Consider the following 26,325-nt stretch of genomic DNA (forward strand, 5'->3'; position numbering starts at 1 on the left):
GTCCTACAATTGACAGGTACTTCTTTGACTGTTATATATCGGTATATCTTGGTTTCTGTTATTTCTGCTCCAGCTCATCTGACGAAGTGGGTTTTACTCACGAAAGCTTGCGATTCTACATACTTTTGTTGCTTTCTAAGGTGCTACAGGACTACTCGTTTTTAAAGTTACAGACTAACACGGCTACCCCTCTGAGATAGAGTATCAGTTTCCCTCCCTCTTTCCTTTGTTTTGTCTGTTTAAGCTATTTGAGGAAAGAACGGTTTCTTGCTATCTGTGCAAGCTATTGCTAGCCCAATGGAGGGGTGCGTCTGATTCCAGCTTGGGTGTTTGGGCCTCTATTAGAATACAGAAAGTCAGTGATACTCAATAGACAGAGGAGACCCCCCCCCCCAAGAGAGGAAGGAAGGATGAGGCAATAGTAAAGTAAGATACTAGTTGCGGTCACCTGCTCTTGCTGAGTCTTAAGCACAGACCAGGAAGAAAATGAGGTAGTGGCTTGGAGGGCATTTTCAGTTCCCTCTACTGGTCTAGCTCCTTTATTGGAGGAGAAATGCTGCTGCCTTACCCAGCTTGCTTACCTCGCCTGCTGGGATCCCAACGCTGATGTTTTTGACTGCCATGATCCTTCTCAGAGGAAGATGGTAGATCTTGGTGAGGCTCTGCAGTTGCACCACGTCGTTGTCTGCTTGGCCTGACTCAACCCGCTCACGCTCAGCCTGAACATCTTCGTCTTCATCAGCTTCCGGCAGCAGAAGCGGCAGCCTGCCATGCACTTTGTTGAACAGGAACCTACAGGCGTAGAAGCAGGCAATTTTCCTATCTGTTCAGAGGACTTAGGCCTTGTTTTCACTCTGCGGAAGATCAAGGCTTCCGCAATTGATCTTCCAGAGTTTGATTTAGTGAGTCTAGTTAAGACTCACTAAATCAAACTCAGAGGGCACCCCCGCTGGTATCCGGTACTCCTGCTTCTGTGAGGAGTAAGGGAAGCCACCGGGAGTGTTTGCTCCTGTCAACCTTCAGCTGTGGGGACACCACCATGCTCTGCTTAAGGTAAGCCAACTCTATTTATGTAGAATGCATAACTAGAGTTGTGTCCCTTAGCTGAGCTGCCGGGTCTACTGTAGACCTGGTCCTAGTGTCTTTTCAGTAAAAATGAAATGAGATCCTATTGTATACACTAGGGCTTCATCTAGACTGGCATGATTTTCCACAAATGCTTTTAACGGAAAAGTTTTTCCGTTAAAAGCATTTGCAGAAAAGAGCATCTAGATTGGTACGGACGCTTTTCCGCAAAAGCACTTTTTGCGGAAAAGCATCTGTGCCAATCTAGACGTGGTTTTGCGCAAGAAAGCCCTGATCGCCATTTTCGCCATCGGGGATTTTTTGCGCAAAAAGTTTTCAGCTGTCTACACTGGCCCTTTTGCGCAAAAGCATTTCCGGAAAAGGGCTTTTGCCTGAATGGAAACGTCAAAGCATTTGCGCAAGAAGCACTGATTTCAGACAGTAGAACGTCAGTGCTTTTGCGCAAAATCAAGCGGCCAGTGTAGACAGCTGGCAAGTTTTTCCGCAAAAGCTCCTGCTTTTGCGGAAAAACTCGCCAGTCTAGACGCAGCCTAGTTGTATTATAAAATTCTCTCCTATTATTATTCTGCATATGATGCTTACAAATAAATGTTCTTTCTCTGCAAAGCTTTTCCTTGTATTCACCAAATGCGTTGCTTTTGCTATAGGGCCTACATCATGGCAGCTTTCAGTTCTGGTGACCGCTTTGACCATCAGAACGTGGGGAGCAGCCCCTGCATGAAGTGAACCCCAAATGAGCTTGGTCTCAACATTTCACAGCATACACTGAAGGGGCTCTGGATCAGCTGACACCGGAGCTACTCTTCCGGCGGACCCTTCAACATCCTGAGGCACCAGAGAGCTGAAACGGCTGCCCTTTGGGTCACCTTTCCAGCGGAGAATGGACTCTGTCAGCCAGGCCGATTCTTTTTGAAACTGAACTCACGGGCCTGTGCAGATGTTACAATACTAAATACCTCTCCCTTTTCCGATGTTGGGACTGTCCAGCATGTGCACAAGTAGGGCAGGCAAGCAATTCTAGATGCCCATAGACAGGCAGGGGCATCCAAAAACGAAGGTGCACACATTTGCACTACTCATCACAAGCAGAGATAGGAACTGCCACCCGAGAGAGCTTGTGCGGTGTTGGCAAAGTGCTGTGTAAGTTTATAGAGCGATGACAAATACTAATAATTGATAAGGATGACCGTGTCAGATCCCACCACTAAAGCACCGAGCTCTGTTTTAATCTACAGCCAGGGTAGGTAAATAGATGGTACTTACTCTAATATACCAGACCAGACTTTCTGAATCATCCCGTCACGCACTAAGAGCCGAATGGCAAAGAATATCGTGCCCTGGATAAACATGCCCAGCAGCTTGGAGCTTATGTGGTCCAGCTCAAAAGTTTTGTTGGGGTAATCCACACCATAAGCTTTCAAGAAGCCCATTAGTGCCTGGTGCTGGGACAATTCAATCAAGCCGTAGCCAAAGCAGAATTGTGGGAAGATCAGGAAAACGTGCCTCAAGATTTCAGCGAGATCGTGCAAGCCCTGGAAGGGGGAAAAAAAAGAAACACGAATGATCATTGTGACTTTGTTCTTGGGGAAAGCATGGGATTGACTCCTGTTTGAGCTGATCGGCCTCTCTCACACCCTGGATGAATCATGAGTGAAGAGCTCCAAAATGGGTGGGAAAGTCACTGGGAATCGGTGCCCACCCCGTTAGATGCTTTGGAATTGGAGAGTGAGCACCCCCCCGGTCGGATTTCCAGGTTTCTAGGCTGCTATTCCTGCCGCTTTGCACAGCAGCCAGGAAGGTGCCCTGAGGCTACGGCTGGGAATTCTCCTGGTGGAGGGACGCCCTCAGTGAGGTAAGGCTGAGTAAGCAAGTTGCAGACTGCAGTTCTTCATGCAGGTGGGGATAAAGCCATCCAGCTGCCCTAGCACATCGGTTCTGCTTGTTCAAGCAGCCCCGTGCCCACTGTCCAGGAGACACGTTTCGCCTGGGGAGGTGCAGGAGCAGTTTTCCAGCGAGTGCGTGACAAATGCATAGCACAAGCCAAGAGTTTGGTAAACAGGTACTGCCTGACAGCGGGACAAAGATGGATTCCAATTTTTTTTAAATCAAAAGATTGTCTTGGTAGTAAACAAAACCAAAGTTTACATTTTAACCAGATGGATTCGCCAAGGCACATGGGAAGCAGAGGTGTGAAAGAGCAGTGCTCGACTTTAGGGAAACATCAGTGCCTTGGAGTCACTTTTCCTCGGGGCTGAGGACAGACTTCACCGGGCCTGGGGCAGGAGCCTAGCCAGGCCTCAGGAGGAAGGGGTGGAGTCCCAGGAGGAAGGGGCAGGGCATCAGAAGGAAGGGGCGGGGCCCCAGGAGGAAGGGGCAGGGCATCAGGAGGAAGGGGTGGGGCCCCAAGAGGAAGGGGCGGGGCTCCCTCAGCCAGCCCTTCAGCACTACATGAAATGCCGCTGCTGAGGCAGTGGTAGTGACGGACAGGAGGCCCGGGCCTTTTTAAATCACCAGGCCCCATGGCAGCTCCCCACTTTGCCCCCCCTCTGTTGACAGCCCTGCTTTTCCCGTTGTATGGGCAGGAATTCAGCGTATTCAGCACTTGTTTTACATTTAGATGGCAGAAAGTTTAACCCTGGGGGCACTGAGATTTAGTAGTCAGGCTCAGTAATTTGCACTGGAAGAACTTACTATTATTAACACTCAACACAACCGTCTTTCCCAAAAATGTGGGCCTGCATTCATTCCCTGATCTCTCCCACATGCATCTGTTTTCCATCCTCCCGGATCTCCCATCTGCCTCTCTCTCCACTCCTGGTTCCTAACCACAAGTGGGGAAAATTAAATGGACAAGCAAGAGTCTGACTTGCTCCATGTTTTGGCAATAGGAGATCTCACCAGCCCTTTGACCTGCCTTGAAACCTTGAAAAAATGCAAGTTCAGGGTTGTGCTCCAAACCCCATTGAGACCAATAGGGAAAACTCCCGTGGACTTCAATAGCTTTTGACTCAGGCACTTGGCCCTGAGCTACACTAGGACCTTATTCTGAAATATCCTCTTCCCCGCCTCCAAGTCTGAATTTATAAGCGGTGCGTTCACACTACCACGCCCGTTATTTCGAAATAACAGGCTGCAGAATTCAAACTCTGTTCTCCTGCTTTTCATCAGGAGTAACGCTGATTCCAAAGTTGTATGTCCGAAATAACGTTAGTGTGGACACTCTGATGCCGCTAACTCAAACCAATTGGCCTTCAGGAGGTCTCTCGCAGCTCCTCCGTGCTTCCTGGGGCTCTAGGTCCAAGGTAGCGTGTCCATATTAATGGAGCCTACCTCGGACTAATTTCAAGGCTTCCCCATACCGAGGACACGCTACTTCAAATAGGTTAAATGAGGAGTTATTAGGTCGAATTTAGTCATTTTAAAATAGTTTCCTAGTGTAGACATGGCCTTGGAAACCAATCAGTTTTCTAAGAGTTAACACAGGGCTTAGTAGTCCTGTTTAAAATGGGATACATTAATTAAGACATAGTCGGGGACTTTAGTGCATGCCAGCAGAGTCTACCCGGGCCAGGACCAATGCACCATGTAGACAAGCCCAAAGTGACAGTGAGCTCTTACCTGATCACCAGCCTTTTCTTGGGAAAGCAGAAACACCACTGAGTGAGTAATGATGGTATTAATGCCAAAGGACAAGTTGATGCTGACATAAACGATGAAGGCCATTCCCGTTTCCTTGAAGATGCCAGCCAGCAAGTACATCCACGAAAACGTTGCGTATCTGTAGAACACCAACCGCAGAGAGAGAAGTAAAGTGATTCTAAGAGTGGCAAAAGCTGCCAACAGAAGAATTCCGCCTCACGCATGATACACAAGCGGGTAAAGTCACTGTCGCAATAATAATAATGCCTATTTCTTATGTAGCACCCTTCCTCAGCAGATCTCAGAACTCTACACCGCTTTTTAATCTCACAACCTTGCTGTGAGGGAGAGGAGCATTTTACAGTGGAGTCATAGTGACTCACCCAACGTTAGAGAAGACGTCTCTAGTGGAAGAGGGACTTGAACGGTGGTGGCCCTCAGTCATGGTCTGGGCCTTAACCTCCAGACTGACCTTCCTTCTACTCTTGGACTTGGGAATTTGAAAGAGAGGAGGAAAAATAGAAAATCTATCTGGTGGAATTGGAGGGAAACGTTGATGAAACGTAGTCAAGGCAAAGGAAAACTCTTTAACCAGATCAGCTAGGGGCAAAGTCTTGAAGATCTTGTAGGCCTGACCTAGCTCAAAGTACAAACAAAAACTTTGTGGGAAGATTCAAAACCAGTCTGGCTTCTTCATAGAATCGTAGAACACTAGAACTGGAAGGGATATAGAGAGAGGTCATCAAGTCCAGCCCCTTGCCCTCATGGCAGGATCAAGCACCCTCTAGAACAGGGGTCAGCATGGCTCTTGAGCCAAACATGGCTCAATATGGAACCAAATACGTCATTCCAAAAATACATGCAACTTTTAAAATTCAAATGAAGAAATGAATTCACAATTTTAAACACACATAGTTACTCATGTCCAGCTGGTCTTTTCTGGTCTGTTTCCTCTTTAACCAGAGATTGGCCAGCTGGGGGACTGCGCTTGTTTAAGGGGCTGGCTGTGGGGGACATGTGCGTGCTCCAAGCTGGGATAGGGAGAGGGGCTGGAGGTGGTAGATGCTTCCATCTGGCCACGGTGGCCTGGCTCCAGCCTCCATCTGATGGCTGTGGTCTGTCCCCAGCTGCCAGCAAGGCCCCAGTCAGGGCAAACCCCCCTCTGGCCACAGCGTCCTGTCCCCAGCCCCAATTCTTGGGCAGGCCCTGGAGTCTGGCCCCTGGAAAGGCTGGTGGTGGCCCCCCTCCTGCTGTGGAATAGGTAGGAGGGGAGGCCACAATCCAGAAGCAGCGATCCTGGCCCAGCTCCTTGTCCAGCTACTGTTGCCTGGGTGCAGCAGCTCAGCCACGGCCAGGTAAGGTAATCCCGCCCCACACACAGTCTACTTCCCACGCCCAGTACCCTGCCCCTCCCACACACCCCTGAACCCCGATACATCCCAACCCTGACTCCTGCAGCACCACAGCCACAAACTGCACCCCCAGAAGTCCCGTGAAATCAAGGCTGTGAGTACAATGGTTCAGTGATGCGGTTCTCATGTCCATTATCAACCATAGTAACTCATCTAATATCAGGTGTCATCACAGTTTCAGTCATGCAAATGGGCATTGCTGTTCGGAATGTCAAACAAGACCTGCCGGATGGGCAGCATGGTGGCTGCAGCAGTACTCCTGTTCCCAGCCGCTGTTGCTGCCCAGCTGATCCCAGGACAGATGGGGACTCGAACCCCCAACCCCAGGCGCTGGAGGATGATGGCCACTGGAGGACCCACCCCACCTGCCTACTTTCAGGAGCTGCCTTATCCTTCCTTCAGCGGATGCCAGCTCCCGCCCTCGGGAAGTGGGTGGTGGCTGCCCAGCTACCAGAAGAGAGTCCCAAAGCAAGCCACCTTCCCCACCCATGCCCTGCCAGCTGCTGCCCTGGAGAAGCAGGCTGCCTTATCCTCCCTACCACACCTCAGTCCTGTGCCCTGAGTCCATCAGACACCTGAACCCCCTGCCCTGCGCCCTTTATCTACTCCTACCCAGACTCCTGTACCCCCTCCAGGGCTCACGGTGGCCACTGGTGGGCATACAGTACAATCTGCCTAGAGAGGAAATAAAGACAAGCACAGCCAGGCAACTTTTGCCCCTGCCAGGGTGTCCTAGGTCTCTGAACCTCTAGTGTCTGAGCTGCCACCTTGGGTTCCCCTCTTTCAAGAACAGGGATAACGGTTCTTGCCTCATCTCCCCCATGGCTTTTGACGGCTACCGAGTTAAGGGTTATCACGTAATATCTGTATGCAGGAGTCAGCCCAGCCTCTCCAATTCTTACATAAGAACGGTCATACTGGGTCAGACCAAAGGCCCATCCAGCCCAGTGTCCTGTCTGCTCACAGTGGCCAGTGCCAGGTGCCCCAGAGGGAGTGAACCGAACAGGTAATGCTCAAGCGATCTCTCTCCTGCCACATCCATCTCCACCCTCTGACGAACAGAAACTAGGGACACCATTCCTTACCCATCCTGGCTAATAGCCATTTATGAACTTAACTTCCATGAATTTATCCAGTTCTCTTTGGAACCTCGTTATAGACCTAGCCTTCACAACCTCCTTAGGCAAGGAGTTCCACAGATTAACTATGCACTGTATGAAGAACTTCCTTTTATTTGTTTTAAACCTGCTGCCTGTCTCTGGCCCCGATCCTTGGGCAGGCCCCGGTGCCTGGCCTCTGTCTGGCCGCAGGAAGGGCTGGTGGTGGCCCCCCGTCTGCTGTGATACCTTTGGTTCCCCTTCCTAAAACAGGGATAATGGTTCTTGCCTCATCTCTTCCAAGAGACGGGTCTCCCTGGAGCAGTGACGGTAAAGTCATGCAGCTCTGTTCCTGGCCCCAAACCCTACGCAAATTCCTGCCTCCCTCCCATGAAGTCCTGTTAAAGTAAACCGAGCCACACACTCACCCGAACATCATCATGAGAAGATAGACAGCCAGTAGGTTATTATTATTGAAGAAAGCAGGTATTTGGAAAGCTGAAATAACGCCTATTGAGAGTGTGACCGGGACCGTGAAAAGAGCCTGTGAAATGAAATGGAAGGGTGTGTTATAGGCAGACTAATTAATATCCTAATAGAATGACCTGCACCTGGTACAGGCAAGGGAATGACCATTTTGCCCTAGAGTCCATCAATGGGAGTGGAGAATAAATTATCTGAGGCCCCCTAGAGCATCCAAGCTTTGAACCCCAGGAAGCATGAGCATGCAAGGCCCGGGTGTGAATGAGAAATGCCCATGACGTTCCTATTACGGAGCCACATTCGGCTTTTTATAACACTACGTCAAGCCAAGGACCTGTGGAGCGGCAGCCTCCGGAGGTTCCGCTTTCCCCGACTTCGGGGCTCCAGAGAATTAACTGTCAGGTGTTCACTGAGAAATAGCCGCTTGCTGAGACTCCGGATTAGTTTCTGCCTGCTGAATATTGATTGCAGTGAGAAGGCTGGGGCAGTTTCGACAGGCTCATTTAAAAATCTGCAGTAGCAACCGGGAGCATAAAAGCAGAGGCAGGTGAGGTGTCTGAATAGTGACTCACTTAGTACCTCAACTGAGCGCCCCAGGAAGCACGGGGAGTAATTACTTGAATGACTCTGAGGAGAGGCTATTTGGAAAAAGCAGCCCCGGAGTGTCCACGCTGCTGCTATTTTGAGATAAGTGTTATTCTTCGTGGAAAGCAGGAGAACAGATTTCAAAATAAGCCATCATGTGGACGCTCTGCTTGTTATTTCAAAACTAGCCAATTAGCCCGTCATAAGACGGGATTTTCAGGTCTCTCCTCCACGTCGGTCTTCTCTCCTGAGCCTCCAGTCTCTCGCTCCATCTCTCTCTCTCTCTCTCTCTCTTTCTCTCCTCCGCCTCCTGCCTCTCTCTCTGTCTCTTTCTTTCACTTCTCCTCCCCCTCCTGCCTCTCACCCAGGGGACCGTGGAGCCCAAATGGCCGTTTAGGCGCCGCACTCCCCGTGCTGCATGAGGGGTGCGGAGCCCAAATGGTCGCTTGCGCCGCTTGCTCCCACACGGCGGCCCGGCTGAGCAGCACAGAAGTCAGCCGAGCGCCACGGCGGGAGGTGAAGGGGGGTGGGGCGGTGACGTTCACAGCCAGGGGGCAGGGCCTGGAGCCGCTGTCATGCCGCACGTCACCGCCCCATCCCCCTTCTCCTCCCGCCGTGGCACTCGGCTGACTTCTGTGCCGCTCAGCCAGGCAGCCACGAGGGAGCAAGCAGCGCAAGTTGCCGTTTGGGCCCCGCGCTCCCCATGCAGCACGGGCCGCCCAGAGGGAACAGCCAGCATTTCAGGCAACAGCGCCCCCCAGAGGGAACAGCCAGCATTTCAGCATTACAGACTCTTGGGCTACTATTTTTCAAAATAAGGGATATTAATAAGTCTGTGTAACAAAGTTTAAATACAGAAGTGTGTGTGTGTGTGTGTGAATCTTGTTCTTGGTGTATAAAAGTTAAGTTATTTACCAGATCGTAGATGAAGTTAGTCACCCAATAGATGGTCACACTAATGCCTGAAATATGCTGCAGTTGCTTCGCTTTGGTTTGATGTTCTTTTACCACGTACAGCACGAAGCTGGCTGTGGTGATGGAGTAGCCAATCAAGATAGACATGGAGACTAGGATGTCAAGTAAGCTACTGAGCCTGAAGAGAAAAGGGGAAGAAAGACAGAGTCAATGTTCGATCTCCCTTATTTAGAAAGCAATATTCATAGCTAACAGCTAACCCCGCCCCTTCCAGGATCTGATGCTGCCAACATCTCCTGTTAGTTGTGGATGCCCAACAGACCTTCCAACCGGGGGTGGGGGTGGGAAAGGGGTCATTTCCTTGGGTCCTGATGATTCAATGGGCCTAAGCCACTACCACAGGAGCGGCAGTGTCTGGAGCTGCGGGCCCTTTAAATCACCGCCGGAGCACTGCATGACACGCTCCAGGCAGCTGTGAGGGCTGTGGGGGGCCGGCATGGCATGTCCCAAGGGCCTGCCGCTTCCACCTGAGGCCCCACACCTTCTGGGAGCACAGAGCTGGCCTCCCCACCCACACTTTGCCCATGGATCCGGCAAGTCTATTTCCCTCCCCGCCACTCAGGCTAATAAGCACTATGGCTTGCAGAAAGACTATGCAGGTTCCAGCCCTAGGACTGTGATAGCAGATTGTTTGGAAAGACAGAGGGGAAAATACGTCCTTGATGTCCACAGCATCCCCACATTTATAAGAGATTCTGGGAGGAAACTAAGGAAAATCGCTGGCTCTGTGGCTACGGGGGAGAAGAACAATTGGAGCATTCAAAAAAGTTGTGTGTCAATTCAGGTGGTTCCTGATTTCCAGGCAGCGGTTTTCATTCTATGGCCACTCAATGAATCAGAGCAGCAGGTATCAGTGCCATTAAGCCTCTTACATGACTTGTTCTTTACACTGCCCTCCGGGATAAGGGTGACTCACAACGGAAATACCTAGGAAAAGAAGAGACGTCGTTTAGAACATGTATGACTAAGATTCCTGTTGGGCATGGAGTGGGTCATGCCAGCTCCAGAGGACCAGAGGAGGTGGCTTCCGCTCTCACGCTGCCACCGATTGCTGGGGGCATCTTAGGGAGAAGTTTCACAACTGGCATTGATTGTTTTGAGTGGCTCTCCCAGGGTGTGTCTAGTCTGCATCCCTCTGTCGACAGAGGGATGTAGATTAGGCACATCGAAATTGCTAATGAAGCAGGGATTTAAATATCCCATGCCTCATTAGCATAAATATGGCCGCCGCTTTTTTCGAAACAGAGTTTTTTCGAAAAAAAGGCAGTCTAGATGTGGATCCCTTTTTCGACAGATCCTGTAAACCTCAAAAAATGAGGTTTATTGGTGAGCTGTACCATACCCGATAAGTATTTTCCTGGGTAAACCAATGTGGAAGAATCTTTCACACTCCACTGGGTCTCCAGCCTTCCAGCAGATACCAGAATAAGCTTCAGACAACACTGCTCTTGGTTAGGAAGGTATATTTTCTGATGAGAAAACTGAAATTTAACAGTTCTGCCTTGTGAAGCTAGAAAGAAGCGCCTGGACCACAGAAAACAGCCAATGCCTGGCCATTGGTCTAATGGTTTGTTTCTGCCTTGTGTGCAACTCAGGTCTTTCCCAACCAGATTCATAAATTCAGGGCTGGTACAATCAAATGGAAAACGGTGATAGGAATTCTCCGACCATAATGTGGCGTGCAAAGTTCCGTCCAAACCTTTGGTTTAAACACTTCTCTTAGAAAGCCAGCTTCTAGCCCTTAATATGCATATCACATATGAAGGATTTTTGCTCTGTTAAGATGCAGTAAGAATCTATTTATCCATGGCACTAAGCTAAAAAATATTCTGGGAGTACAAGGACAACCAGAAATGGATTAGAACCCACAACGTAACAAAGTCAACTCTCTTATAAGTCCTGTGGCACCTTAGAGACTAACAAAAACATATCTAGCATCATGAGCTTTCATGCACAAAACCCACTTCCTCAGATGAGTTGAAGTGGAATTATTATTAGTCTCTAAGGTGCGACAGGACTACCCGTTGCTTTTAAAGTTACAAACTAACATGGCCACCCCTCTGAGACTATTGGCCTTGGTTATTCTCACTTGTACTATGACTCCTGTTACTCTAGCAGAGTGCTGTAAAGGGGCTTTGGGATAAATCAGAATAGGCCAATAGAGCTATTTTCTCCATTATGCACATACAGAACAGCCTGTTTTGAGGGAACAAGACTGAACTCCTCTGGGAGAAAAAAACATTTGTCACTTGTGAAACGAGCCACTAGGGGGAGTGCTGGGAGTGGATGAGACGGGCTGGTGCTGGGAATGAAATGCTAACGGGTGTGTTCTGAGGAGAATTCTAGAATTCATGGAACGGGGTTCGTCGCAGGCCAAACCAGGCTCTGCTCCATGCCTGAGGGAGTGACGTATTTTAAAAAGTTTAAAAAGTGACTGGATACATGTCACCTCAGGAAGAGAAGCAGAGATAAAATTTCTCAATGGCTTAAATGACTGCTTCTTGGAGCAGCTAGTGCAGGAACCCACAAGGGGAGAGGCAATTCTCAATTTAGTCCTGAGTGGAGTGCAGGATCAGGTCCAGGATATAATCGTTACAGGACCGCTTGGGAATAGTGACCATAATATAATAACATTCAACATTCCTGTGGTGGGAAGAACACCTCAGCAGTCCAGCACCCTGGCATTTAATTTCAAAAAGGGGAATTACGCAAAAATGAGGAGGTTAGTTAAACAGAAATTAAAAGGCACAGTGACTAGAGCCAATCCCTGAAAGCTGCATGGAATCTTTTTAAAGACACCATAATAGAGGCACAACTTAAATGTATACCCCAAATTAAAAAACATAGCAAGAGACCTAAAAAAGAGTCACCGTGGCTTAACCACCATGTAAAAGAAGCAGTGAGGGACAAAAAGGTATCTTTTAAGAAGTGGAAGTCCAATCCTAGTGAGATAAATAGAAAGGAACATAAACACTGTCAAATCAAGTGTAAACATGTAATAAGAAAAGCAAAAAAAGATTTTGAGGAACAGCTAGCCAAAAACACAAAAAGAAATGAGGACAAATAACAAAATGCGGACAAGGGGGATCCAGTATGCGGACAAGGGGGATCCAGTAGATATAGTATACTTGGATTTTCAGAAAGCCTTTGACAAGGTCCCTCACCAAAGGCTCTTGTGTAAATTACATGGCCATGGAATAAGAGGGAAGGTCCTTTCTTGGATTGAGAACTGGTTAAAAGACAGGAAACAAAGGGTAGGAATAAATGGTAAATTTTCAGATTGGAGAGGGGTAACTAGAGGTGTACCCCAAGGGTCAGTCCTGGGACCAATCCTTTTCAACTTATTCATAAATGATCTGGAGAAAGGGGTAAGCAGTGACATAGTAAAGTTTGCAGATGATACTAAACTGTTTAGGATAGTCAAGACAGAAGCAGACTGTGAGGGACTCCAAGAAGATCTCACCAAACTGAGTGATTGGGCAACAAAATGGCAAATGAAATTTAATGTGGATAAGTGTAAAGTAATGCACATCGGGAAAAATAACCCCGACTATACGTACAGTATGATGGGGGCTAATTTGGCTACGACAAATCAGGAAAGAGACCTTGGAGTTATCGTGGACAGTTCTCTGAAAACTTCCACACAGTGTGCAGTGGCAGTCAAAAAGGCAAATAGGATGCTAGGAATTATTAGGAAAGGGATAGAAAATAAGACCCAGAATATCTTACTGCCCCTGTATAAAACTATGGGACGCCCACATCTTGAATACTGTGTACAGATGTGGTCTCCTCACCTCAAAAAAGATATTTTGGCCTTGGAAAGGGTTCAGAAAAGGGCAACTAAAATGATTAGGGGTTTGGAACGGGTCCCATATGAGGAGAGGTTAAAGCGACTGGGACTTTTCAGTTTAGAAAAGAGGAGACTGAGGGGGGATATGATAGAGGTCTATAAAATCATGAGTGGTGTGGAGAGGGCTGACAAAGAAAAGTTATTTATTAATTCCCATAATAGAAGAACTAGAGGACACCAAATGAAATTAATGGGTAGCAGGTTTAAAATTAATAAAAGAAAGTTCTTCTTCACACAGCGTGTAGTCAACCTGTGGAACTCCTTGCCAGAGGAGGCTGTGAAGGCTAGAACTATAATAGAGTTTAAAGAGAAGCTGGATAAATTCATGGAGGTTAGGTCCATAAAAGGCTATTAGCCAGGGGATAAAATGGTGTCCTTGGCCTCTGTTTGTCAGAGGCTGGAGAGGGATGGCAGGAGACAAATCGCTTGATCATTGTCTTTGGTCCACCCTCTCTGGGGCACCTGGTGCTGGCCACTGTCGGTAGACAGGATACTGGGCTAGATGGACCTTTGGTCTGACCCAGTACGGCCGTTCTTATGTTCTTATGTTCTTATGTTCTTAGTTTGCCTTGGGGAGAAAAGCGATCAAGAGTTCTCTCTGTTTCTCCGCAACGCGCATAGTTACGTGTTTTCTTGAGTCCTGATTGCAAGGCGCATGGATGTACAAAACCCTCTCGCAACATCAGCTTGTTGTGACGGCCACAACGACGGCTTCAGAGGCTCGAGGCAGTCGTAAGAAGACTCCGCAGCTTTGCCCCCTGCGGTACCATTTACACCTGAGAGCAAAGCAGGTGCAAAATATTTCCAGCCTATAGGGCAGCATTTACCACTCGCTTTGGACTAGTGTCAAAGGCCATGCAGGCAGAGGACTGCTGGCCCTGTACGGGCCGATATCTCCGTGGAAAAAATGAGCTTCTTAGGCTACGCCATAGGGAATGCTGCTCTCCACTCTTCCGGTGAAGGAGACTCCGCATCACTGCAGAAAGCCGCTTTCCACATTCTGTAGCCTCCCATGCTCTGGGGTGAGTGTTGTACCCTCGATGAGTGATGGCCAGAGCCTCTGGCAAATGCTGTTTTGTGGGGATGGATTTGTAGCAATATCCATGAGGCTTCTCTTTAATAGACTTGATGGATGGCAGAACGAGGAGCAATGGTCACATGTTGCAGTGTGGGGGGGGAGGGGTCTAGCTTGGATATTAGAAAAAAACCCTATTTCCCTAGTAAGGTGGTGAAGCACTTGGATGGGTTACCTAGGCAGGTGGTGGAATCTCCATCCCTAGAGGTTTTTAAGTCCCAGCTTGACAAAGCCTGGGTGGGATGTTTGAGTTGGGCTGGTCCTGCTTTGGGCAGGGGGCTGGACTCGATGACTCCTGAGTCTCTTCCAGCTCTAGGGTTCTATGACTTCTGCAGCATAATGCAATACGAAGAGAGACTGCACTGAATCCCAGAAGGTCAGTTCCAAGCTCCAGAGAAGTTCAATGGAAAACAGAACCAGTCTCCACGACTTTGTGGACCTGGAAGAGGTTAAACTAAAAGTTTTCAAACTTTAACACTACATCTGCACTGCAGAGTTTTTGTGCAAGAACTCGCGGAGAGTCCACACGACAAGCATGTTTTTGCGCAAGAAAAAATACAGTAGATCGTTAGAAGACAGGGCCTTTTGTGCAAGAGTTATCCCTCTTTCCAGAAGAAATAAGCCTTTTTGTGCAAGAGCTCTTGCGCAAAAAGGAGTGTGTGGACGGACAACAGGGGTTTCTTGCGCAAGAACCCTCTATCGGAAAAAGTACAGGTGCTCTGATGGCCATTCTGTGAATGGCCATCAGAGCTTTCTTGCACAAGTGTCCATGGCAGTGTGGATGCTCTCTTGCGCAAAAGCACATCTCTTGCGGAAGCCAAGTAATAGACGTAGTGTAGACGTAGCCCAAGTGCCTAAAATTATGCAACTAAATTAACATTTAGGCAATTAAATGGCCTAGCTTTCAAGGGGTGCTGGGAAAAACAGTCCACTGTTGCCATTAAATTCAAAGGGAGCCGAAAATCAGGTGCTTAACTTTAGGCAGTTACAATGCTGTATAAAAATGCTGGTCTCCGTTTTATGTGCTATAGTCAAGACTCTGCACCAATGACACATGGACTGGTGCGATTTTATTTGCAGTTCATTTTAGGGAAAACAAAAGGGGAGTCATTCAAGAGCAATATTTTTCTTACAGGATTCAATGAAAATCTCCAGTTGCTAATAGCGATGGACCAACAACTCAAAAACGTTTTTCTTCAGTTATAAATAAAGGCCATCCAGTCTAACTAATCTGTTAATGCTGCAGAATAAAGTATTTTTTCCTTCACTGCAGCTTAGCCTAGAAGTCAAAATTTCCATTTCAATACTTTTTTTGTGGTGTTGGAGAAGAGGAAGCCCCATAGACATAAGTCGAAAGCTATTATGATTTGCTTGGTGACAGGGCAAAAAGCTCCTTTTATGTATTTCTTTTTTTTTTTTAAATATAGGAAGTTTAAGTCAAACCTCAAAAGCAGGATTGGCACCTCTTTCAAATTGCTGAAATGACTGTGCTTTTATCTGGCCATTTCAATGGTTCTTAAATTGTCATTTATTTGTCACAGCATCAAATGGCTTTCAGCCGCCAGCAAACTACGATGTCCGTCCAGTTGCATTTCAGACCAGCTGACAAGTCCTGTTAAGCTTTACTCATCAGTTCCTTTTTCCCCTCTATTCTGAGTACCTGTTTCTTAGAGGAACCTGGGAATTATCAGTCTAGTCATTTATATCTGTCATTTCCAAAGACAAACAGAGCATACGAGATGTATTGAAAACATTATAAAATCTTCCCACACATTTCCATCAGAAAATGCCATTTTTTTCAAACCTGAAACTTTCCATGGGAACATGCCAGTTTCACTGAATTTTTGTTTCAGAGGGAAAAAAGCTGTAAGGTTGAACTTACCAGAAGGGAAAGGTTTCAATTATTATTTTTTTCATTTACAAGTTTATTTTCTATTATAACTTTTAATATAAAATAAAAAGTCAGAGAAAAGCTCTTTAAATTAATTTTTTTTTCAAATTGTTTTTGGTTAAAGTTCATCTCACCGGTTCATGACAATCCAAAATGAACACAAATGTGGCAGTTGTCAGAATTGCCCCAGGAGAAAGATTCTGAGTTTTGAGTTGCTCTCACTAACATAGAAGACCATTTCCAGAAAACTTAGAGGCAAGGTAGGATAAAATGGCTCTCCGAGGAGAAATCCACTTTGGGAAATATGGTTCAACTGTCCTTCAATTCAAAAGATGTCATTAATTTTAGTCCAAAAAGGTGCATCTACACTGCACCCTTAGCTCGAAATAAGCTACGCAATTTGAGCTAGGCAAATTACGTCGTTTATTTTGAGTTCATTTCCAAATAGCTTATTTTAAAAATTTGGTGCTGTGTAGACAGCGCCAAATTTCAAAATAAACCACTCCTCCGAAACATCCATTAATCCTCGTGGAACGAGGTTTACAGGGACATTGGAATAGTGCACCCGTTATTTCGAAAGCTATTTTGAAATAACGGGCACGCTGTCAAGATGCAGAAAACGCTATTTCGGGATATTAAAAGTATCCCGAAATAGCGCTGCTGTCTAGACGCACCCAAAGTGACCTCTTTGCCACATACATTCGGCATGTGCTTACTTTTAGCATTGCAAATCACACCAGAAATAAGGAATGGTGATGCTGGGGCTGCAGATATTTGTTCATGTTTAAAGGAACAGATCATGCCGCACTTTGGGTTCCTTGCCGAAATAACAGTGTTGTGTCTCTCATTTGGGGGCTCGGTCTCCCCCCATGTCCCACGCTGGGGCCCTTGGTATGTTCAAAGGTGCTTTTGTGGGGGAACCCTGTGACTGCGTCTCCCTGGTATCTCAGCTCTCCAATCATCTAGGAGGGGAATGTTTCTCAGCCCCCGCATACTACCACTCTCTCTCTCCATGGACCAAACTGCTGCACAGTCATGAGGGTGGCCTTTTCCGAGCCCAGCCGAGGCTGAGCACAAAAGAATGAGGCTACAAAGAGCAGCGGATCCTCTGGTTCCATCCAGGGTTGCCCCCACCTGTCCTCTGGCAGCCAGGAAGACCCCGTGGAACAGAACTTCCCACTGCACTATTGGACACACAATTGCAGATCTAAAAGTAGCCATCCTGCAGCAAAAAAACTTCAGGACCAGACTTCAAAGAGAAACTGCTGAGCTACAGTTCATCTTTAAGTTTGACACAATCAACTCTGGATTAAAGAAAGACTGTGAATGGCTCGCTAACTACAAAAGCAGCTTCTGCTCTCTTGGAATTCACACCTCCAGATCAGCTGCTAAAAGTGGGCCTCATCCTCCTTGATTGGATCCACCTCGTCATCTCCAGCCTGATCCTGGCCTGCATATTTATACCTGCCTCTGGAAATTTCCACTATATGCATCTGACGAAGTGGGTCTTTGCCCACGAAAGCTTATGCTCCTACACTTCAGTTAGTCTATAAGGTGCCACAGGACTCCTCGTCATCACTGCACTAGGGGATCCCAGGAGAGGGGGTTCACAAGCCAGGGCAAGAGTCACCCCTTAACATCTACATTGGCCTGGGACCTCCTGCTGGGGAGATGGCCGGTGGCTCTAGGCCACACTGCTGCAGCAGCAAGGGGCTGGAGCCAATCAGTATATAAAAAAGGAGAGGGCTACCAGCAGAGTCCGTCTCACTCGGGGATTTGCTCCCGCACTGAGATAGCTGGGCCCCACTGACTCAAGGGGGCGGGTGTTTCAGATGGGGTGGTGAGGGCCGTTCCTAGAAACAGATGTGTTACACTGACTCTCTTCAAAGGAACGCGGAATGAATCAGCACTACCAGGACTAAAGACATTGTCCCCAACGCATTCCCCTCTGGTTTTAGAGGGGCTAGGATTTCCCCCAGGGGATACATTTCCTTCCAGTTCAAATTGGCACCGCTCCATTTTACACCAGGAATGAATCTGGATCATTTTCTCCCTGCAGAGGGAGAACTAGGATCCCTTCAGTGAGGGTACCAGGAGATGCTTCAAGGCGTGGTTAGCACCTACCGTATTCGGAAGACTTGTTTTTCGGCACATTTGCTCTAAGAATGAAGTTGTTGAGGCTGTTGAGGTAGGCTGGAAGGCTGTGATATCCCTCTGGGTTATACCACACCTGTACTCGATTGGGAAACAAACACAACAAGTGGAAAATAGTTACCAACAACTCTGGTTTCTTCCATTTGAACCGACGAATGCCTCCATAATGGATATCTTAAAAGGTAGCAGTAAAAACATTTGCTAATGCCAGGCAATCAACAAATTAAGGGATAGTGACTCAGTCATGCAGGATTCTGGTTTGTTAGCCTGGATCCTACAAGGCGCCTAAGCATGTGACTGGTTCCGTCCATTTCTAGAAGGTTTAGTGCAGTTGCCTTCACGTAGATGAGGATGCACCAATTGCTAATGGTTTATGTTAGTGGTGCTTGGGACACTAAGGGTATATCTAGACTACATGGCTCCGTCGACAGAGCCATGTAGATTTGTTTGTTCGGCAAAGGGAAATAAAGCCACGATTTAAATAATCGAGGCTTCATTTAAATTTAAATGGCTGCCCCGCTTTGCCGATTAGCTGTTTGTCGGCAGATCGGGGCAGTCTGGAAGCTCCCCTGTCAACATGAAAGCCCTTTATCGAACTCCCCGGTAAACCTCATCCTACGAGGCATAACGGGGAGGTCAATAAAGGGCTTTCAGGTCGACACTGGAGCGTCCAGACTAGCGCGCTGAGCCGACAAACAGCTGTTTGTTGGCTCAGCGCAGCAGCCATTTAAATTTAAATGAAGCCGCGATTATTTAAATCGCGGCTTCATTTCCCTCTGCCGATCAGCCTAATCTACGTGGCTCCATCGACGGAGCCATGTAGTTTAGACACACCCTAAGCAAATGAACCCTTTGCTTTTCCACAACAGGTGCTTTTGCTTTTCAGCAATGTCAGTGGCTGGTATTTTCAAAGAGGGCTTTTGAAGTGAAGAGCACACCCGGCACCTAATTGCTACAGGGTAGAAAACTTTGTGAAAATAGCACCTGGTAATTTAGGAGCTGTGTCCTCTGTGATAAACTCTGCTTTCACTTACACTGGTATAAATCCAGAGTACCTGAAGGGAGAACAGACTATGGGTTTGTCTTCATTATGCGGAAGATCAACGCTGTTATGATCAATCTTCCAGTGTTCGATTTAGCGGGTCTAGTGAAGACCTGCTAAATCAAACTTAGAGGGTGTGCCCATCAGTGCCGGTATTCCTGCTCCTCATGAAAAGTAAGGGAAGCTGAAGGGAGCATTTGCTCCTATCGACCTCCCACTGTAGGGACAGCGTGGAAACTCGACTTAAAGCATGTCAACTCCAGCTTGGAGAGGGTCCAAAGAGGAGTAACAAAAATGATTAAAGGTCCAGAAAACATGAGCTATGAGGGAAGGCTGAAAGAACTGGGTTTGCTTAGTTCGGAAAAGAAGACTGAGGGGTCAACATGATAGCAGCTTTCAAGTACCTAAAAGGATGTAACAAGGAGGAGGGAGAAAAATTGTTCTCCTTGGCCTCTGATGACAAGGATAAGAAGCAATGGGCTTAAATTGCAGCAAGGGAGGTTTAGGTTGGACATTAGGAAAAACTTCCTGTCACGGTGGTTAAAAGTGGAATAAATTGCCTAGGGGGGTTGTAGAATCTCCATCACTGGAGATATTTAAGAGCAGGTTGGACAGACACCTGTCAGGGATGATCTAGATGGTGCTTAGTCCTGCCATGAGGGCAGGGGACTTGACTCGATGACTTCTCGAGGTCCCTTCCAGTTCTAGTGTGCTAGGATTTTATGAATGGTCCTGCCAGCAAGGCGTGGCCTTTCACTGCGCCATGTGGGTCGCTGAGGTAGGTGCACAAGGTTGAAAGGGAGGAGCCGTCGGGGACTGTTCACACAGAGGAGCGCTCCGCCACCCAGGAGGGAGGAAGCCTGAGAAACAGACAGCTTCGCACCCCTCATGCTACCTCTTATGCAGAGTCATCTGTCTGCAGAACTGAGTGTAGCGAGAGTAGAACAAACCTCTTCATTTTACATATGTACATGCGATGCAAATATGTACGCAGATCAATGCGGGAGGAACTTTGTAATTTTTTTGCAGAATGTAATGCCTACTTAGGCCCTTCCTTCCCACTAGGCCTCCTCACAACCTGGGCGGGGGGGAAGGAGGGGAACCCAAACAAAACCAGGCTAGGCGAGCCGCCTCTGGAGCAAAGCTTCAGCGTTTGGGGAGGGTGCAGGCCTGCGGATGTGTAGATTGGGGGTCAGGGCTGTGCACATCCGTGGTGCAAGCAAGAGTAGCAGAGTTAGGGCACGCGGAGGGTTACAGAGTCACTCCCTTCCCAATGGACTGAATTCAGTTGTTTCAGTTCCCTTTCCTCTCTTTCATTCTCTGTGTATTTCCTCCTGAGGAACGGTAACCTGCAGGAACGCTGTGGTTACTCCGCAATGCCCCTCATACAAACAAGGACATTCCTCTTGCTTCACTTTGACTTAGCCGTGGGACTCTCAGGCGCCTGCCCACTCAGCCCTAACTTGGCCCTACGAGGCATCCGTTACCTTAGTTAGCGTTCTGTTAGCCGGCACTGGAGTGATATCAAACTTGAGCTCAGTCGGTAAGGGCAACCCGAAGCTCCAGCCGCCGTATCTGCATGGGAAACAAGACAGGGAAAGTGTCAGAGGGGGAGCCGTGTTAGTCTGTCACTGAAAAAAACTTTAAAAACAACAAATAGCCCTGCAGCTCCTGGGAGACTAACAAAACACGTAGATGGTCTCATGAGCTGTCAGGGGAACAACCCACTTCTTCAGATGGATGGAGTTAAGGGGTCCAGGGACAAATAAATAGCAGAGAAAGAGAGGGGATCGGGAGGGAAAGAGAAGGGGGAAAAAGGGGGGAAATTTTTCAAAGTGTCCATGCTAAATGAGACTAATAGAGTGAGCTGTAAGTACCCAGTACTTAGCCACAATGACATAAAAAGCTAAGTACCGGGTACTTACAGCTCACTCTATTATCCTCATTTAGCATGGACGCTCTAATAGACCATTTTCCCCCCCTTTCTTCCTTCTCTTCCCCCCCCCCCCCCCCCCCCCGTCCCCTCTCCTCCTCTATTTATTTGTAGCCCGGACCTCTTAACTCCATTCATTGGAAGAAGTAGGTTGTGCTTACGAAAGCTCCTGAGACCATCTACATGTTTTGTTCGTCTCGAAGGAGCTGCAGGCTAGTTGTTGTTTTTGCAGGTAATACAGGGAAAGGCACTATTGTTATTGGGAAAATGCAAGGCCGGCTCCTTAGCAGGCGGAAAGCACGTCAATTCCTCTGAAGTCACCGGAGGTGCATCAGTTTCTCTTGGGGCCTCTAGGCTCTGTACAACGAATGATTATCGCAGGTGTCCATTGGATTCACACAAGGTCTGGGTGGGAACAGGATTTGCACCAGTATTTCTAGCATGGGCCAGTTAATACTGCTGCAGGAGCCTTCACTTTTACAAAGAAAGCAACCAGAAAGCAAGGCAGCGAAGTCCTGATCTGTGTTCATGTGTACGATTCTGAACTGCATTTTGGCTGCTGCCGTCACCTGATTTTGCTACTCTCTTCACTGGTGCAATTCCACATTTGTTGGATGATTTCCATGAAAAATAAACCATTCCCTTTCCATCAATACGGAGAGTCGCTTTTCCCGTGACTCCTTTAACTGCACATTTACCTTGGCACCCTAATACTTCACACACGCAAACCCGCCATGTGCTACACAGTGCCGAATGGCATCAGGCCCTGATTTAGCCAAGCAGCTTAAAATCTTGGACTGAAGCATGCACTAACCCTCGGTGCACTGAAGGATGCATTTAGAGTGAAGCTTTGTCCCCCCCCCCATAGACACTGCACTGAATCAGAGTTTACATGCACAGTTTCTGTACAAAACTTGCTTAGAACATAAGAACGGCCAGACTGGGTCAGACCAAAGGTCCATCTAGCCCAGTGTCCTGTCTGCCAACAGTGGCCAATGCCAGGTGCCCCAGGGGGGAGGAACACAACAGGTAATTATCATGTGATCCCTCTGCTGTCATCCATTTCCAGACAAACACACGTGAGGGACACAATTCCTACCCGTCCTGGCTAACAAGTATTGATGAACCTAGCCTCCATGAATTTATCCAGTTCTTTTTTGAACCCTGTTAAAGTCCTGGCCTGCAAAACATCCTCTGGCAAGGAGTTCCACAGGTTGACTGTGCACTGCATGAAGAAAAACTTCCTTTTGTTTGTTTTAAACCTGCTACCTATTAATTTCTTTAGGTAACCCCCTGGTTCTTAGGTTATGGGAACAAGTAACTAACTTTTTCTTATTCACTGTTTCCACAATAGTCATGATTTTACAGACCTCTATCATATCCCCCCTTAGTCTCCTCTTTTCTAAGCTGAAAAGTCCACGTCCTTTTAATCTCTCTTCATATGGGACCCGTTACAAGCCCCTAATCATTTTTGTTGCCCTTTTCTGAACCTTTTCTAAAGCCAATGTATCTTTTTTGAGATGAGGCGACCACATCTGTACGCAGTACTCAAGATGTGATCGTACCATAGTTTTATATAGAGGCAATAAGATATTCTCTGTCTTATTCTCTATCCTTTTTTAAATAATTCCTAACATTGTGTTTGCTTTTTTGATTGCTGCTGCACACTAAGGGTGTGTCTAGACTACATGCCTCCTTCGACGGAGGCATGTAGATTAGCCAGATCGGAAGAGGGAAATGAAGCCGCGATTAAAATAATCGCGGCTTCATTTAAATTTAAATGGCTGCCCCGATCTGCCGATCAGCTGTTTGTCGGCAGATCGGGGCAGTCTGGACGCGATGCGCCGACAAAGAAGCCTTTCTTCATCGGCACAGGTAAGCCTCGTGAAACCAGGTTTACCTGTGCCGATGAAGAAAGGCTTCTTTGTCGGCGCATCGCGTCCAGACTGCCCCGATCTGCCGACAAACAGCTGATCGGCAGATCGGGGCAGCCATTTAAATTTAAATGAAGCCGCGATTATTTTAATCGCGGCTTCATTTCCCTCTTCCGATCTGGCTAATCTACATGCCTCCGTCGAAGGAGGCATGTAGTCTAGACACACCCTAAGTGGATGTTTTCGGAGAACTATCCACAATGACTCCAAGATCTCTCTCTTGAGTAGTTGTAGCTAAATGAGTCCCCATCACATTGTATGCATAGTTGGGATTATTTTTTCCAATGTGCATCACTTTAGATTTGTCAACATCAAATTTCATTTGCCATTTTGTTGCCCAGTCACTTAGTTTGGCGAGATCTTTTTGAAGCTCTTCGCAGTCTGCTTTGGACTTAACTATCTTGTGCAGTATCAGCTGCAAATGTTGCCACCTCCCTGTTTACCCCTTTCTCCAGATCATTTATAAATAGGTTCAAAAGAATGGGTCCCAGGATTGGTAATGGGGTATTGGCCAGTTTCTTTCCTTGAATTCCTAGATTGGTCAATGGCTCTTCTTCGAAGTCTCACCATCAGCTCCCAACTCTTCCCTCCCACACAGTGCTGAAAGGCTGCTGCTGCTTGAATTCGAGTGTGGACCTTGGCAGAAATATGGGGAGGGGACATGTAACCTGGTATGCCCACCCCTATGTATTGTCTCAGGAAGATGTGCCACCAGGTAGCAGGAGAGGTGGGTCAGTCCCAGGCGAAGAGGGCAGAAAGTGGTGGGCAGGAAGGGGAGAGTCAGTCACCCTCCCTCTCCCTGGTGTGAGAGAGCCGTATGGGCATGTCAGGTACAGGGGTGTATGTGTCACCCCTCCCCATGTGAACCGTAAATCCTTAAAGATAAGAAGGTAAATAAAAATAATCCAGTTCCTCAGCATTTCTATTTAACAGGGGCTCAGTCAACTCGATGTTAATCTGGATGTTTGTAATTCCGACTGATTACCGTTCAACCCACGTGTATGTGAGTAATTTTAACAGGTGTCCCATATCCAGGAGAGGGAAATATGACCACCCTGACTGTAAGACAGGTGCCCCGCCTCCGGCCTTAGCAGAGCGTTCAGTGAATCCAACACTGGGTCCCACCACGCTTGAAAGAAAAACCGTCCCAGGCCTGTAGCAATAAGTCCCATAGGGCTTGGCTATTCATGGGCTGCTTTCCAAAAGGAGGCTCAAACTGGTAACAAGCCCCCTCGTCAGTGAAACTGGACAAAGACAAAGAGGAGTCATTGTACCTTTTCTGGATGAACTCTTTGGCAGTGGCGAGAAGGTACGTTTCCACATCGTGCCCCGTCAGGTTATAAACCAGCCGAGAGGAAAAAGTCCTTTTGTGAGGTGGGGAGAAGTCATAATTTAGGCATGTCTGGAAAAAAAAAAGTTTTTTTAAAACAATTTTTAACATTTACATTCCCTCTCTTCTGTCCCCACAAGGGAGAATTTATCACCGAGACAGGAGTCTGGCTCGCTGAAGGATTGGGACATATCTTTGGATTAGTGATCCAATGCAGCAAAACTCTTACACGTGTGCCTTAGTTTAAGCCAGCGTTTCTTAAACTTTTTAAGAATGAGGAACACAAAACAATTTTTTTTTTGTGGGGAACCCCAGGGATTTTTTTTGTTACACACACACACACACAAAAAACCCAGGGAAAAGTTGAGCAAAAAAAAAAAAAAAAAAAAAAAAGGAGGCTTACCTCTTTAAGGGAGGTCATTCCCCAAGGAAAAGTTGTGGACCAAACCTCCCCTCCCCCCGAGAAAAGTTGTTGAAAAAAAAACAGAGGCTTGCCTCTTTAAGGGCAGCCATTTTGAATTCTGTTCTCTCTGCGGCATACTTTCAACTGTTGCAGAACACACTTTAAGAAATGCTGGCTTAAGCACATGCTTAAGTCCATCCCAGTCCCTCACTAAGATCTGAGCCCACACTTGAACCTATGTACATCCATAAGCATTTTGCGGAACTGAATCCTATATAGTTATCAGGACCTCAAAGAAGTACCCACGAGGTGAGTGTGTTTCTCTGTAGGGCTCCCCTCTCCAAACATCTTCCCCTACAATGAGTTCCCCATCCCTTGCTGCCATCCGTGTTCTGTAGGTGCCTCTGCCATGCAAACAGCTAAGAACAATAATCTATAAGGCCAGGCACAGGAAAAGTGGCTGGAGCCAGACTTCTGCACGAAGTTTCTCTCCTTGATGGCAAATGCCCACAACAGGATACGTTCTCCTCCAGAGAGCATTCTGAGAAATGCAATTATCCTCTTGAATACACACTCCCTACTGCTCCGGCAGGCCACACAGAAGGATGCCTTTTAAACCTTTCCTCCTGGAAAGCATGACTATCCCTCAGAGCAGGGCACTTAATCCCCCTCCTCCGATTCATGGAGCTGTCAGCCAGACGAGATCACTGTATCCCCTAGTCACACGATTTCCCCACCCCCTTTGTCCCTGTAAGTCCTGTTCCTGCAAACACTTGGACATCAATGGTGCCAGTCACAGCAGGAGAGCTAAACAAGGCAGATGTGCTTGCAGGAGGGACAATATGCCCATTGGGGCAAGGCACGTAATCCTCACATGAGCCTTCTCCTGTCATCCATTTCCAGACAAACAGAGGCTTGGTACACCATTCCTATCCATCCTGACTCATAGCTATTGATGGACCTAATCTTCATGAATCTATCTAGCTCTTTTTTGAACCCTGTTAAAGTCCTGGTCTTCACAACATCCTCTGGCAAGGAGTTCCACAGGTTGACTGTGCGCTGTGTGAAGATAAACTTCCTTTTGTTTGTTTTAAACCTGCTACCTATTAAGAACTAGGGGTCACCAAATAAAATTCTGTTATGGGAACAAGTAAATAACACTTTCCTTATTCACTTTTTCCACACCAGTCATGATTTTATAGACCTCTATCATATCCCCCCTTAGTCTTCCCTTTTCTAAGCTGAAAAGTCCACGTCTTTTTAATTCCTCTTCATACGGGACCCGTTCCAACCCCCTAAACAGTTTTGTTGTCCATTTCTGAACCTTTTCCAATGCCAAGGTATCTTTTTTGAGATGAGACGACCACATCTGTACGCAGGAGTCAAGATGTGGGCGTACCGTGGTTTTATATAGAGGCAATAAGATATTCTCGGTC

The 26,325-nt window shown here is 47.4% G+C and overlaps 1 protein-coding gene across 1 annotated transcript in view; it reads right to left on the reverse strand.

The window, feature by feature from the left end:
- ABCA12 (ATP binding cassette subfamily A member 12) overlaps positions 1 to 26,325 on the reverse strand; it is a 129,251-nt gene that overhangs the window by 20,910 nt on the left and 82,016 nt on the right. The window contains exons 38-46 of the mRNA XM_075933955.1: positions 24,431 to 24,558; positions 20,777 to 20,864; positions 18,218 to 18,323; positions 10,150 to 10,204; positions 9,218 to 9,395; positions 7,663 to 7,778; positions 4,705 to 4,864; positions 2,350 to 2,618; positions 582 to 792 (exon numbers count right to left, since the gene is read on the reverse strand). Of these exons, the coding sequence (XP_075790070.1) occupies positions 582 to 792; positions 2,350 to 2,618; positions 4,705 to 4,864; positions 7,663 to 7,778; positions 9,218 to 9,395; positions 10,150 to 10,204; positions 18,218 to 18,323; positions 20,777 to 20,864; positions 24,431 to 24,558 (1,311 nt within the window). The remainder of the gene's footprint in view (positions 1 to 581; positions 793 to 2,349; positions 2,619 to 4,704; positions 4,865 to 7,662; positions 7,779 to 9,217; positions 9,396 to 10,149; positions 10,205 to 18,217; positions 18,324 to 20,776; positions 20,865 to 24,430; positions 24,559 to 26,325) is intronic.

The sequence above is a fragment of the Pelodiscus sinensis genome, chromosome 7 (genome assembly GCF_049634645.1).
Source record: "Pelodiscus sinensis isolate JC-2024 chromosome 7, ASM4963464v1, whole genome shotgun sequence".
In the NCBI taxonomy this organism is placed as follows: Eukaryota; Metazoa; Chordata; order Testudines; family Trionychidae; genus Pelodiscus; species Pelodiscus sinensis.